This window comes from Corythoichthys intestinalis, chromosome 19, assembly GCF_030265065.1.
Source record: "Corythoichthys intestinalis isolate RoL2023-P3 chromosome 19, ASM3026506v1, whole genome shotgun sequence".
Classification (NCBI taxonomy): domain Eukaryota; kingdom Metazoa; phylum Chordata; class Actinopteri; order Syngnathiformes; family Syngnathidae; genus Corythoichthys; species Corythoichthys intestinalis.
Window position 1 is genome coordinate 32,134,208 of NC_080413.1, and position 15,069 is coordinate 32,149,276.

The following is a 15,069-nucleotide window of genomic DNA, read 5'->3' on the forward strand; positions in this document are numbered from 1 at the left end:
ACATTTATTCTGTCCAGTGCAGATTCTTGACTCTTGACACCTTGTCCAATGTAGATTCTTGACTATTGACAAGGTGATGATGCTGGAACTTTTGTTTGACGCCGTTCCAGTGAGATTTACAAAAATGACTGCCTGAAGAAAACATCGAAATTCCCTCAGTCCTTAATGATATGGGGCTGCATGTCAGGCAAAGGCACGAGGGAGATGGCTGTGGTTAAATCTTCAATAAATGCACACGTTTACATTGAAATTTTAGACAGCTTTCTTAGCCCTTCAATTGAAAATATATTTGTCATTTTCCAAGATGACAACGCATCATGCCACAGAGCTAAAACTGTTAAAGGATTCCTTGGAGACTCATCCAGCCAATGTCATGGCCTGCAAATAGCCCAGATCTCAACCCTATTGAAAACCTGTGGTGGCAATTGGAAAAAAAGGTCAACAGCAAGGGTCCTACCTGCAAGGATGATCTGGCAACTGCGATCAAAGAGAGTTGGTACCAAATTGATGAAGAATACTCATGAAGTCCATACCTCAGAGACTGCAAGCTGTCTTAAAAGCCAGAGGTGGTGCTACTAAATACGAGAGATGTGTTTTGATTGTTATTTTGTTGCTTGTTTCTCATGATTCCATATATTTTTTCTCAGAATGGAGTGATTCCATATATATTTCCCTGCACTTGCTTTATAGAAGTAACATTTACTGACCACTGCAATGTTTTTTATTCATTTCTTTTAGTGTTTCTGAATGCTAAAGAGTAGCACTTTTGAGCTAAGTCATTATTTTTTCCATCTTCTTATCTGAATTTGTTCTACATGATAATATGTCTGAGTGAGTGCTCGTCCGAGACTCGTGATTCCACACTTTTGCTAGGTGTTGTACTATCACAATAGTTGTCTACTAAAAATGAATGATTGGATAATTTTTTTCAATGTCTTGTTTGAACAAAAGCCAGTTATTTCTGGCTATATTTTTAGGTGGTAATTTGGCAAATTAGTACAGAACTTTAGATGATTGTCGAAAGTTAGCTAAGGCTAAGTTCATTCAAGTTCACTTTACTCAGAAATTTAAATATTGACCACAAGCTTAATATTTCGTGTTAATTCGACTCATTTTTCAATGATAACTTGATAAAATGAATTAGTAATTCTGAAACTGACAAGATGCTTAAAACAACTTAAGAGTTTTAGTTGTCTTCTTAAAATCTTAAGTTAGCACAACTAATAGGAAGTTGGATTTTTTACAGTGGTTGTACAGACTGTGACAGTTAATATTTATTATAATTTTGTATTATTGTTACAGATTCTGATGAAGTAGTAAACCCATCTTGCGTTGTAGTGAACTCAACCTTATTGTGTCTGCAGATTTCCGGACTGCGACGAGCCGTACCCGCGTGCCGTTGACCTGCTGTCAAGTGCCGACACGACCGAGCCCGCCGTCCCCGTTCAGCGCGACTATGGCTTCTGGTGCCCCCGAGAGCTGAAAATAGACCCGGAGCTAGGCTACTCCTTTATGGGAGTCCGCGACTGCTCGCCACCTTGCCCCAACATGTACTTCACTCGCCAGGAGCTGTCTTTCGCCCGCTATTTCATCGGCGTGGTGTCCATTGTGTGCCTATCTGCTACCCTCTTCACATTTCTCACCTTTCTCATCGACGTGTCTCGCTTCCGCTACCCGGAACGACCGATCATCTTTTACGCCGTGTGCTACATGATGGTGTCCCTCATGTTTTTCCTGGGTTTCCTGCTGGAGGACCGTGTGGCTTGTAATGCTGCCGTTCCCGGGAGGTTTAGAGCTTCCACTGTGACTCAGGGCTCCCATAATAAGGTGAGGGCACATACCTGTTTGTTTTCTGCTCATGTAACCAGTAGGGGTGCAGGGTTTCCCCCTGAAAACTTGCAAATAGTAGAGGTGGAGAAGTTCACCAGTTTTGCTGAGCGGCGGAATCCCTTAAAAATCACAGACAAGGCACATTTGGACAAGATTAAGACCTCAGACATCATCCATAATTATTAGAAATTATCAGAGGTCTGCAAGTGATATTAATCCCATACAAATAGCAGGGTTTATGCAGGTCATTAAAAAGCATTGTCATTACGGTAATTGGATTTTGTCAAAATTCAGGTATTAAAAAGCATTAAACTAAATGTTCGAGGCATTAAAAATTATGTAGACTTGATGCTTAAAAAAAAGAGAAAGGTTTTACATAATTTATTAGAGTGACTGACATAGACCCTACTCACATGACGTCACAACCACGCCCCGCGCCATATTGTCCGTCAACTCGTCACTGTTGATGCATTACCGCTACGTAAATTCCTCCTATTATGGCGTGATTTCTGCTCGTTAACATTAATAATCAAAATGGTGAAGGTGTGTGTGGCGGTCGGTTGCAATAACAGAGAAGATAGACGGAGAGACTTGAAGTTCTACCGGATTCCGAGAGACCCGGAGAGGAGAGCGAGATGGGCTGCTGCAATTCGACGAGAAAACTGGGCTCCAAACGATTCCCACAGATTATGTAGTAGTCATTTTATATCTGGTAAGATGCATTTAATATATATTTAGAGGGTTTTGTGCTGACAACCACAATTAAGATCACTGCTAGGCTAATCGCCGACAACATACACTCAGACGTTGTGAATGAACTACCTGAAAATATATAATTATAAGGGGATAATAAGACAGTTGTCATACAATTAATTTACAATTTCACTATTGAGGCCAAAAGCCAAAAAATAAATTCAACTAGGGACAATCTGGAGTAGTGCTATCGCACTTCATATTTATTACATATTATATATGTATGTAGTGAGAGTGCTATCGCTAAACCATATAAACATTAAAAACCCTAGCTTCATTGACAAATGACATGAAATACATTAGACTTGACAGTGGATGTTAGCAAAAACAAAAGATTTTGAATTGAAAATTTCGTAACTCACCTTCCTGAGCACAAGATAGATTCCTGCTGAATTTTCGTGGACGAGGACCTGTTTCACCCAACCAGCAACGAAGTATTTATAAGCCTCCAAGCTCTTAAAGTTGTTCAAACTTTCGTGAGAATAGGCTGATTTTGTGTGGACAAGATAATTGTAAATATCAGGGTAGCAGATGTCAGGCAGAGACGGGCGAAGACAGCGGGTCGAAAAACATCGATTTAGGCATCAAATATGGATCTGGCGAATGGATAAACTGAAGCTTTTCCACATAACGCCTTTTATGCAACGCATCCAATGAGTTTACAGCGTCAGATAACACCGGGGCTTCCATGAATTGCTCTATAAATTGCACGACTAATTGAAACCATTGAGAATAGGGCTAAAAAATGACAGCCAATTTGGTGGCCGGATACAGCGATACGTCATTTTGTGACGTAGGTGAGTAGGGTCTATTATCGGGTAGCCAATATATATGCTCTTTGACCATTAGATGTCGCCAAATTAGGATCCTTGGGATCTGTTAGGTGAGCAGAGCATTTGCATTCATGGTGCAAAAATTAAATGAACAATAATTTATTGTAAAATAATGAATTATAAACTCATTACATACCTCATCCACTGTAGTGAAGCTGTGTGCCTTTGTTGTTATTTTGAGTCAGAGTCACTGTGTGATCCATATGTGATATGGCAGTGCCTTACTGGCACTTTGCACTTGCACTTCATCCAAAGAACTGATCTTTATTTTGATTTCAACGCTAAATATAGTGGTGCAATATAGGCACTTTCCCCCCAACTTTAGTTGAAGTTGCTCTCTTATATTTCACAGAATGTTTATTGGAAAACCTTGAACTTATTATTTATCATTGTTAAAGTATCCATTGGGGCACCAAAATACAATTAGCCATTATACAGTGAGCCTCGCTACTTCGCGCTTCAAACTTCACGCCCTCAGTACATCGTGGATTTTTTTTTTCCCAATTAAAAAAAAAAAAAAAAAATTACATTATTTTATAGAGCTGTCCCGATCTGATCATGTAGTCACTCACTCTTCCTCCTGCTTCTTGTCTTGGTCAGGCAGTGCACTGTAGTTGCTTATTAAAGTTAACAATGATTGACAGTCGTCAAGGTTTAATCATGCCAGAAACTCTGGGAAGCCGAAGCTTCAAAGCCTGAATACATAAGTCATCGTTTATGTTAAACAGTTGCTGTGGCAACTCATTGTGTGTAAGTGAGCAGCTTGAGCGGATTTGAGTGGACTCACTCAATGAAGCATTTAATAAAGAAGAGCATTTTTCTACTTTATTATTTTTTAAAAATAACTCGTGGGACAGTAACATGTTTAAACATCATACTTACTGTATTACATTTGAAGTGACTTCAAGTTCCGCTCTGAGACCCCCAAGTTGGCCAAATTTCCAAAATTGTCCGATATGCATGTGTGATACATCATTGGAAAGCTTAACATCTCAATTTTCTGGGGAAAGAAGGGCATTAAAAGAATTTTAAAAAAAATTAAACCCCTAAACCCTAACTCGAGGTGAGAGCATGAGAGAGCATAATTAAAGACACCATGATTTTAACAAGATATTATTGCGTACTTACCTTGTTTCGATCCCAAAACTCCGTGTAGCATATCTCACAGAGTGTTAGGACACAGCTTTGAATAGCCACAGCTGGACCTTTTGGGGAATTTTATGGGTGAAACACGGTAATACAACAAAGAATGCAGAAATAGCAGACATCGCAGACATCAAGGAGTGGTCGACATTTTCTTTTTCAGATATTTACCCTTTTAAACATTTTCTCTTGCAATTCTTCTTTGTTTGGATCGATTATTTATCATCTAAGATATCGGGGGAAATGTGACAGTAACAAAAAAAAAAATACAATTAAGTGATAGTTATGAGGTAGATTTACTATTTACAGACACTAATTTTTTCATTGTGATGTAATTTGTTTAAACATTTAAAATATGCGAGTGAATAATTTTATAGTCGTTTTTTTCTTAAGCTAAGTATTAGGCATCAATTAATGATTCTAAGCTAAAAATGATGGACATTTCGAATAATAAATATAATTCTTTTTACGGCTGGGTTGAAACAAAAGCTTTTGTGCAGTCTCTGTAAACGGGGGTCTCAGGTTAAAACGGACAAATTAAAAATAGTTTGGGGGCTTAATGCACCATGAAACTGCTATGGCAGCATATAAGCATATTTTTCTATCAAACACAACAGTTCTTTTGGATTAAAATACACAGTATTTTAAAGAGGGGCGCAAGAGCAGAAACTGCTTTTTCAGCCTTGTCCGTGTTTTCAGCCATGTACTTAAGTTTTTTTTAAAAATTATATTTTGGGGGGGAAAAAGTGAGAGAACATGTCTTATATGTATCTCTTTCCAACGCTTAATCTGAATAAATACATTTAACACACACACAAATTTTTTTTTACTTGGCGTTTTTTTTTTTTTTTTTAATCCCGGCGGGTTCTGGTCCCCATTAACCACGAAAAACGAGGGATCACTGTATGTGAAATCCACGACCGGATATATCGGTATCGAATTTTTGGAGTTGGACAATATCAGGATATCTGTTAAAATGTCATTATCGGTCAACTCTACTCGCAATTTGTGTGTGTGGGCATTAAATTAGTTTAAAGTAGCATAAAAAATCCATTACCGTATTTTCCGGACTACAAGTCGCACCTAAGTATAAGTCACACCAGCTATAAAATGCCCAACAAAAATGAAAAAAAAAACATATATAAGTTGCACCGGAGTATAAGTCGCATTTTTTGGGGAAATTTACTTGATAAATTCCAACACATAGAACAGATATGTCATCTTGAAAGTCAATTTCAAATAAAAATACAATAGAGATCAACATGCTGAATAAGTGTACAATATGATAATGTTACATGACGCACGAACAACTAAATGCAAGTGTGGCCGGTATGTGAACATAACATAGCTATTAAGAGTTATTCAGATAACTATAGCATAAAGAACATGCTAACAAGTTTACCAGACCATCTGTGCCACTCCAAAACACCAACATAACATCTGAAATTATATCATAATGTGTTAATAATCTCACACATAAACCGCTCCAGAGTGTAAGTCGCAACCCCAGCCAAACTATGGAAAAAAACAAAAAACAAAACTGACTTATAGTCCGAAAAATACGGTAAATGAGATTTTGTGATACCTGTAGAAACCCCGAATGGGTCATTGATTGAGTTAATTGAATTAATTGAGTTAAAAAAGATTTAATAAATATAAAACAATTCAACAAATAGTTGCAGTTTTTCGTGTTTCCTGAAAAATCTGAAAAAAATGACAGGTGATTATTTATTATTTTAAGAATTCCATCATACCTAAAGCAATAAAACAATACAAGGCAATTTTGATTTTTGGGGGATCATTTTGTTGCTTAAACAGATATTTGAATGAAAACCTTTCTTTTGAACAAAACAACATATCTAAAAGATGTTTATGTTGATATTTTGTGTTTTGATAGATTTCGGTAAGATTGTTCTTTAAAAGTAGATGTATTGTTTTGGACTGATGTATCGTGACACTCCTAGTAACCGGCTTGATAATCACAACATATCTTCTTTCCAGGCCTGCACCCTCGTCTTCATGGTTTTATATTTCTTCACCATGGCGGGCAGTGTGTGGTGGGTCATCCTGACCATCACTTGGTTCCTGGCCGCCGTTCCTAAGTGGGGTAGCGAGGCTATCGAGAAAAAGGCTCTCCTGTTCCACGCCTGCGCCTGGGGTATCCCCGGCGCGCTCACGGTCGGCCTGCTCGCCATGAACAAGATCGAGGGCGACGGCGTCAGTGGCGTTTGCTTCGTGGGTCTCTACAACCTGCCGGCGCTGCGCTGGTTCTTGCTGGCACCACTGGGAGTAGACGTGGCGGTGAGGAATAAGCGATACGTGGCTATTTTAGGATTGGCCCACTGACTCTGAGTCTTCCCCCCATGTGTCAGGTGGGCGTGGTGCTGCTACTAGCGGGAATCGCAGCTTTGAACCGGGTCCGCATGGAAATCCCGCTGGAGAAGGAGAACCAGGAGAAGCTAGTCAAGTTCATGATTCGCATCGGCGTGTTCTCTGTGCTGTATTTGGTGCCTCTGCTGATCGTTCTGGCCTGCTATCTGTACGAGAACAGCCACAGGACCGTGTGGGAGACCACATGGGTCCAGGAGAAGTGTCGAGACTACCATATACCCTGCCCTTACCAGGTGACAGCACAACACAGACACAGATTTGCACAAAAACTCCAACTTGGCTGGTCGACAGATAGAGGGTTTTCAATACCTGTGCCAATTCCGTTACAAAGAAAAAAGCCAGTTGCCGATGTTTAGGCCGTAATACTGTTTTTTTTGTTTTGTTTTTGTTTTTTAAAAGCACATTGATGATAAAAAGCAATTGAAACAGTCATTATATAAATGTATAGATTGGAAGTAAAATGTGACACTAGTCATTAGGTGGTGAAAAAATCACAATCAAAGATCACCCGAACAGTGAACATAAGTTATCCTATTTTATCGGCTATATATTGGCTGATCTTGCAAACAGTTCATACAGATATACTGTATATATATATATATTGACCAATATATCAGTCGACCTTTTATACAGGGTACCCGCAGGGTCTTAAAAACTTGGAAAAGTCTTAAATTTGATAACAGTAAATTAAGGCCTTGAAAAGGTCTTAAATTTCATTCTCAAATGTCTTAATTTTTCCCTGTCTTATCTGCGTGATAGAGCTAATAAATGTATAATAAGTGAACTAACAAAAAAATGTATGGAACGTTGTGTCGTACAATTATTTTTCATTTACTCTGATTTAACCGTGGTTGAGTGACTCAAAATATGACTGGGTTCAAGCTGTACCAGGGAATGAGTAGGAGTCTCAGTGCAGCCTGTGCCGTAAAAACTCTAAGCTCGGCCCAATGGGATTTATGGCCTTGGAGTTGCACATGAAGAGCGCTAAACATTTAGCATGCTCAGCAGCTACATGGAGGCATCACCCATATCCCAGTTCTGCTCAGCTAACCCGACTCTAACCTCAACAGTCACCTCGGCTGCCAACAGCACCCAACCCTCTCAGCCAGGTAACATGCGAGCTCTTTGTGGCTCGACGCCTACTCTTAAGGCAGAGGTGACGTTATTTTGGCGCAGGAAGCGTAGAGTTAGGCGTACTTCCGCAGGCGAGTAAGAGCGCATGTGTTGTAAACACGAAGAACAAAGTCATTGTGCCCACGAAGACGAGCGCACACGCACACACAAGGAAGACCCGTTTGCTCCTATGAAGAAGTCACACACCCGAATGAGAGGTGAAAGAGATGCAAGCCTGCGCTCACATTTGTTGCTTGTGAAGCATACCTGTATATAATACTGTTTGTACTGTTTATTGTGCCTTTTGCAGTCGATAACAATCTCATCTGTCTTATGCTGTTATTCTTTGTTATTCTGACATTCTTTTTCATTATTTCATAAATGTATGCCAGAATAGGTGCGAGATTGGTCTTCAATTCCATTGGATGTGGTCTTGAAAAGGTCTTAAAAAATCCTAAATTTGAATGGAAAAATCCTCGGGGAACCCTGTTATAGGAAAGCGCATCACCCAAACAGCGTACTAAGATTTATCCTATTTTATCTGCCGATGGCCTATTTAAAAACAAAAAAAGAATCCATATATCGGCATATATTGGTCAACCTTTAGTGACACCCCGTGACAGTGTTGTTTTTGGCAGCCCTTTTGATTTTCGTCTTAGTCTTTTGGACAAAAATACTTGTAGTAGTTGTAGTCTTACTCTAGTCATTTCAAAATATGTTCGTCTTAGTCTGGTTTTAAGCAACAATTACTCAAAATGTTTTCGCCTGTAAACTTCAAAAGTTTTATACCATGAATAAATAAATACATAAATAAAAAAAAAATCAACTATTTCGAATGAATATTGACAGACGAGCACATAATTGTAGAGTCTACAAGGACATAACCGTCATCGTGATGATAATACACACTCAGAAAGAAAACAGCACAGTATTTTCAATTGATTAAATTCATCTGGACACCACGAACCACGAAGAGTTTAAGACAAGGGTCTGCATGAGAGCCGCTATATATTTGATTCAGGTGTGTTGAAGGAGAGAGACATGGAAAACAAGCTGCTCTCGAGCACTGGCTTTGCAGACCCTTGGTTTAAGATGACACTCACCACGCTAAATGCTAATGCTAACACGAACGCTATGCTGATGCTACAAGTTACATTTACAGGCTTATTTGCAGGCTTATGGCGCCACTGTCAAATAAAGGGTTACCAAATGCTATAACTAGCAAATAATGACACAACAAACAGTAACTGAAGAAATAATTAGCACAGAACATGAATTTTGATTGTTATTTACAGCTGTAACGCTGCAGTGCATGCTAGGAGGCATGTTGGACGACAACAGTGTTGACAGCAGATGGCAGCAGAGGTTGAATGTCTCCCTCAAGGGAGCAGTGATGGCCAAATGAAACAATGAAGCTTTGTAGCCAATTGGTTCAAAGCTTCATGGTAGTTTATTTGGTCTTATGACAGTCTTATTATGCCGCTGCCAAATATAGTGTTACCAGTTAATATCTTTTGGTGTAAATATCCCATGATCTAGTGAGGACAGCTGCGGCTTATTGCATACCTCTCAACCTGAGGCCATTGGCAATCTTACAAATAGTGACGTATGCCCTTACAAATTGGTGACCAATCTTACATTTATATAGCGTGCAATATGAAACAAGAATAAAACTCAATTTTTAAAATAATATGAACATATTGGTAATATTGTCATATATAACCTGGTGCAATCAAAGAACAATCAATAGCTTCAGCTACATCATGAATACTAAAATTTAACAGTGACTTTAGTTATAATTGTATGTAGCACTTTTGCCAATTTCGATCATGTCTTTTGATGGCTGCACTTCAGTTCGACTTGAAGGTAGTTCGTTAGTGTGTCCAGTTATAAATTAAAAAGGTCAATTGATAGAATTAATTTACCGATGCAATGTCAGGGTCAAGGAACATTTCTTTTGCTAATTCTGAGAATTGATCAGCAATAGTTGCAGGCAAATTGTGTTCGGCAGCAAATTGGCAGAATAAAATCTCCGCTTTCGTCATTCATTCTGCAGACTGCATCTTTATGACCAGTGTTGTTAATCTTAATTTTAAAAAGTAATTAATTACAGTTATAAATTACTTCTCCCAAAAAGCAATTGAGTTAGTAACTCAGTTACCTGAATGTAAGAGTAATTAGTTACTTGGAAAAGTAACTGGTGTTACCTTACATGTTTGTTTTTTCATTTAAAAAAACAAACAAACAAAAACATAGTAACCTTTAGTATGTTTGGAAGTCATTTAATTAGTGCTGCAACGATTAATCGATTAACTCGAGTATTCGATTAGAAAAAAATATTCGAATTAAATTTTGTTGACTCGAGTATTCGTTTAGTTAAATTAGGGTTTGAATGGTTTATTTCGAAATTGTTGCATTTAGTTTTATTGATTAGGCTGGATACACTGCCCTCTGGTCTGCCTCTTTTCACATGGCTGAATCCAACCGCTCCCTGTTAAGACCAACGTAAGTTAAGTTTTTGTTTGAGCTAATATTTTTTAATGCATTCGTAAATCGTAATTTAGTTTATAGGCATATTTGGCCATTTTTTGTGGGAATATGTGTCTGAACCATTTGTTTAGAGCATTGTAAAAAAAAAAAAAACTTTAGTATTTTGTAGCATTTAAGCTAGCGGACTTTTTCTATGTAAGTTAGCCAATTGTTCTTTTGTTTTACATAGATCCTCATTTTTTAAAATAAACTTATACCGTTTGGGGTTCAGCTATGGTATTTTAATTTTACATGTTCCTTATCCGATTACTCGATTATTCGAACTAACTAGTCCATCGATTAATCGACTACAAAAATATTCGATAGCTGCAGCCCTACATTTAATGTTGTGAATCAATCGTTAAAGTTGTTAAAATTGCTCCCGTTTTTGCATTAGTTCCCGTCTGTCTACTTTTGACATGTGAAAGTTTTAAAACTGTTTCATCATTTAAAGATAGATTCAAGTCAAGATTTTGCCAATTTAGGAGTATTTTAGATAAAATTACTTAGGTTCGCTTGGAAGGTACACTACAACAGCCTTTCTGAAAAGTTTACTGCTTTAAGATGGCAGCTGTTTACCAACTGTTTACCTGTCATTTCGTATTTGCTTGTGATATCTAGCATAGCATCAAGTGAGCATAGATTGTAGGCTGTCGGCTACAGTCAGGAAATATTGGCGCCACCTAGCCTAAGCATCTCGTTTGCAACGCGTCACAACACTCTTCCCTCCTTCCCACTCCCGCTCTTCTCTCCCCGTGTCTGACTTTTCTCGCGTCATTCAACCAACGTAGTAACGCAGAGTAATGCACATTGTCTCGTTGCCGAAACGGTGACAAAATCCGAACGGAGAAAAAAAAAACGTAATGCACGAAAAACGTACAGATTTTGAACGTACGGCATACACATTTAAAACTCAGTGCTTATTTGTACAAAATACGCCGAAACCGTACAACTTGACAGGTATGCTTATAGTCCAGTGTGGCTTATCTATTAACAAATGCCATTTTTGTGTCTAATTTGGTGGGTGGCAGCTTATAGTCAGGTGCGCCTTATAGTCCGAAAATTACGTTCGAGAGTCGTGAAACAAGAGCTGGAAACGAGAAAATACAGAGTACAAATTATCGCAAATGTAGCATATTTGTTGTCCTTCAAGGTGGACTTGATGCTCATCTGATATGATATCTGGGAAGTCTCATAATAGAAAAACTCTATCCACATGTTTGTTTGTGTAGGAAGGGGTTGCTGGGTTCAAAGCAGCCTACATCATTATGGCAGCACACAAAGTCGATATGATAGAATCCCAGTGCCTCTCTATATTTATCTCTGCCTCCAGGCTAAGACCTCTGCTAACTCTTCTGCGTGATGCCACACACATTCAAACACACATTTGCGTAGTAGCTATGAAAACAATATTTTTAAGCAAGATGTTCAAGTGATTTTTTTTTTTTTTTTTTTCATGGATTATTGATAATCCATTCACCCATCGTGGCAAGTCCAGTACAGTATGTCCCACTTGTTACCAGTGTTGTTAATCTTACTGAAAAAAAGTAATTAATTATAGTTACAAATTACTTCTCCCAAAAAGTAATTGCGTTAGTAACTCAATTACCTGAATGTAAGAGTAATTAGTTACTTAGCAAAGTGATTGGTGATAATTACTTTTTTTTTTTTTTCTCCTCAAAAAAAAAAAAAAAAACATTGGCCACACTATGTGAAGTTTTTTGTATAGGTTTTTGGTACAATTGGCCCGAGCCCAATTCTTTACCCTAATTTACCCTTTACCCTGAATCAACTGTTAAAAGTTGTTAAAATTGCTCCCATTATTGCATTAGTACCCTTCTCTCTACTTTCGACATATGAAAGTTTTAAAACTGTTTCATCATTTAAAGATAGATTCAAGTCATTTTGCCGATTTAGAAGTATTTTAGATTAAAAAAAAGTTACCCAGGTTCGCTAGGAAGGTTCTCTACAACAGAGCCGTCCTAAAAAGTCTACTGCTTTAAGATGGCGGCTGTTTACAAACGCATCTAGTGCCGTGTCTGTCATTTTGCATCTAGTTATATCTATATACAGTATATGTGATATCTACCATGTCTACCATATCTACCATAACATGCGGGCGTAGTTTGTAGGCTATCGGCTACAACATGTATTATTGGAGCTACCTAGCATCGCGTTTGCTCGGCGTCACAACTTTCTTGCCTCTTCCGCACTCCTGCTCTGCTCTGTCGTCTCGGTGAGTCCGTCTCCCTCAGACTTTTCGACCAATATAGTAACGCATGCCTTTCCGTCCTCAGTAACGGTAACGGCGTTGCCAAGAGGAGAAAAGTAATTAATTAGATTACCCACTACTGAAAAAAATAACGCCGTTAGTAACGCCGTTATATTGTAACGCCGTTATTAACAACACTGCTTGTTACTATGTTCCGTCTCTGTGCGCACTTGCAGGTAGAGCAGAGCAGCCGTCCTGACGTATCTGTGTTCCTGCTCAAGTACGTGATGATGCTGATCGTGGGCATCCCATCGGTCTTCTGGGTAGGCAGCAAGAAGACGTGCTTCGAATGGGCCAGCTTCTTTCATGGCAAGAAACGCAAAGAGTACGCAACGTCCACACACACACACACACACACACACACACACACACACACACACACACACACACACACACACACACACACCACAAAAGCTGCGTTCAAGTTCAAGTTACACAAATATAATTTTCAACAAGCGCTTCGACTACGTTAAGAGCAGTTCACCTTTAATTGTGGCAATAAGCCTGAACGATATATCATTTAAACATCGCCATCGCGATGTGCACGTGCGCGATAGTCCCATCGCAAGGGCGTGCGATGTTTTTTTTTTTTTTTAATCCACATACGCCTTGCTTTCTGCTCTACGCACAGCCTCACACCCTCCCTAACCCAGCTCTTTGAACCTCACAGTCACTGTAGCACTTGCTTATTAAAGTTAACGATGCTGGTTGTCTTTGATCTTGCCAAAGAAGCGGGCATCACAGTGCAGCAAGTGTCAAATCATCGTTTAACTTGTTAAACAGTTTCTGCAAGGAAGTCGCTTTAGATTGAATGAGTGTGTGTGTGTGTGTGGAGACGTTTGAGACATATAAAATAAATGCCAGAAGTGATCATGAGGAGTTTATAATTTCTACATGTCACTCCAAGAGTCCACAGCTAAGGTAGATAAACAAAGGTATTACATAAAGCCAAGCATTTTTCTACTACAGTACTTTATTCTTGTTCAAAAATGATTTGGTTGGACAGTTATGTTTAAAACTGATCAAATATATTAAGTTGGCTAAATTGGGGGTTTTAGAGCGGAACTTCAAGTCACCTGAGTTTTTTCCGCCATACATATATATATATCAGGCATGAAAATCTCTCACCTTTCGGCGAATTTCGCCGTTTTGAATTTAAAAAGGGTGACCTACGTGAATTGCGTAGATCCGAGGAGAAATTCTTTTTTGGGGGGGGGATGGTTATTTAATTATTATTATTATTATCATCATGTGATTAACTTAGTACGTAAACGGATCGGTTCTTTAAAAAAGTGACACGGACAGTCAGCAAATCCTTCTAGATGCTTCGCTGACGAGAACCAATCATCGGCCCAAGCTGCGGGCCATTATTCCAAACGCGCGCACTCCTTACGTGAAACAAGGAGTGCTCGGCGAGCCTTTGGTTGCATTGCAAAGCTTCGAAAACAAAAAAGCAGGCCTTATCCACACCGGGGCAGACCAGAGCGCAGCATACACACTTGCCTGTATTTGCCAGCAGATTAAATTTGGTGAGTAATGGTTTCATTCGTTTTCACATTTTGCGATACAAAAAAGTTAATGCCATTCGTTGCAGCTTGCGTTGAACACTGCCAGAGCTAGCCAAATCTCCCATGAAAAAAAATGGCTCCCGTTAAATTGGCGTCAAGCTTGTGTATTTAGCGGTAATATAAACGATGAAACACACTGTTGAGTCAAATTAAGCGGCATGCTCTCTGATTGAGGGGTCGCCTCGCATCGCTCCTGTCGTCCGCCTTAGACGTGTTATTTTCGGCTGGGACTTGAGCTGACGGCCGGTGTCGGCACAACACCGGCCCGACGAGTGGTGGGAATGACTCTTGCTTCTTAAAGCTTTTCAGAAATACAGGGATCCTTCGTTTTTAGCGGTTAATGGGGACCAAAACCCGCCGCAATAAGTGAAAACCGCGAAGTAGCGCCCCCCCCCCCCCCCCCCCCCCATTTTTTGTGTGTGAGTTCAATGTATTTATTCAGATTTTACATTGGAAAAAAGATACATATATATGACATGTTTTTTCACTTTTTTCACCAAAGTATCATTTATAAATGGTTTTCAAGCACTTCAAAATGTAAGAATTATGATAAGTTTTAAACATGTTACTGCCCCACCGAATTATTTTTAAACAAGAATAAAGTAGTAAGAAAATGCTTGGCTTTATTAAATGCTTC

General features: G+C 39.0%; 1 protein-coding gene across 1 annotated transcript in view; it reads left to right on the forward strand.

The window, feature by feature from the left end:
- fzd3a (frizzled class receptor 3a) overlaps positions 1-15,069 on the forward strand; it is a 64,937-nt gene that overhangs the window by 36,000 nt on the left and 13,868 nt on the right. Inside the window, exons 4-7 of the mRNA XM_057822571.1 lie at positions 1,365-1,827; positions 6,561-6,860; positions 6,932-7,183; positions 13,041-13,189. Coding sequence (XP_057678554.1) covers positions 1,365-1,827; positions 6,561-6,860; positions 6,932-7,183; positions 13,041-13,189 — 1,164 coding nt within the window. The remainder of the gene's footprint in view (positions 1-1,364; positions 1,828-6,560; positions 6,861-6,931; positions 7,184-13,040; positions 13,190-15,069) is intronic.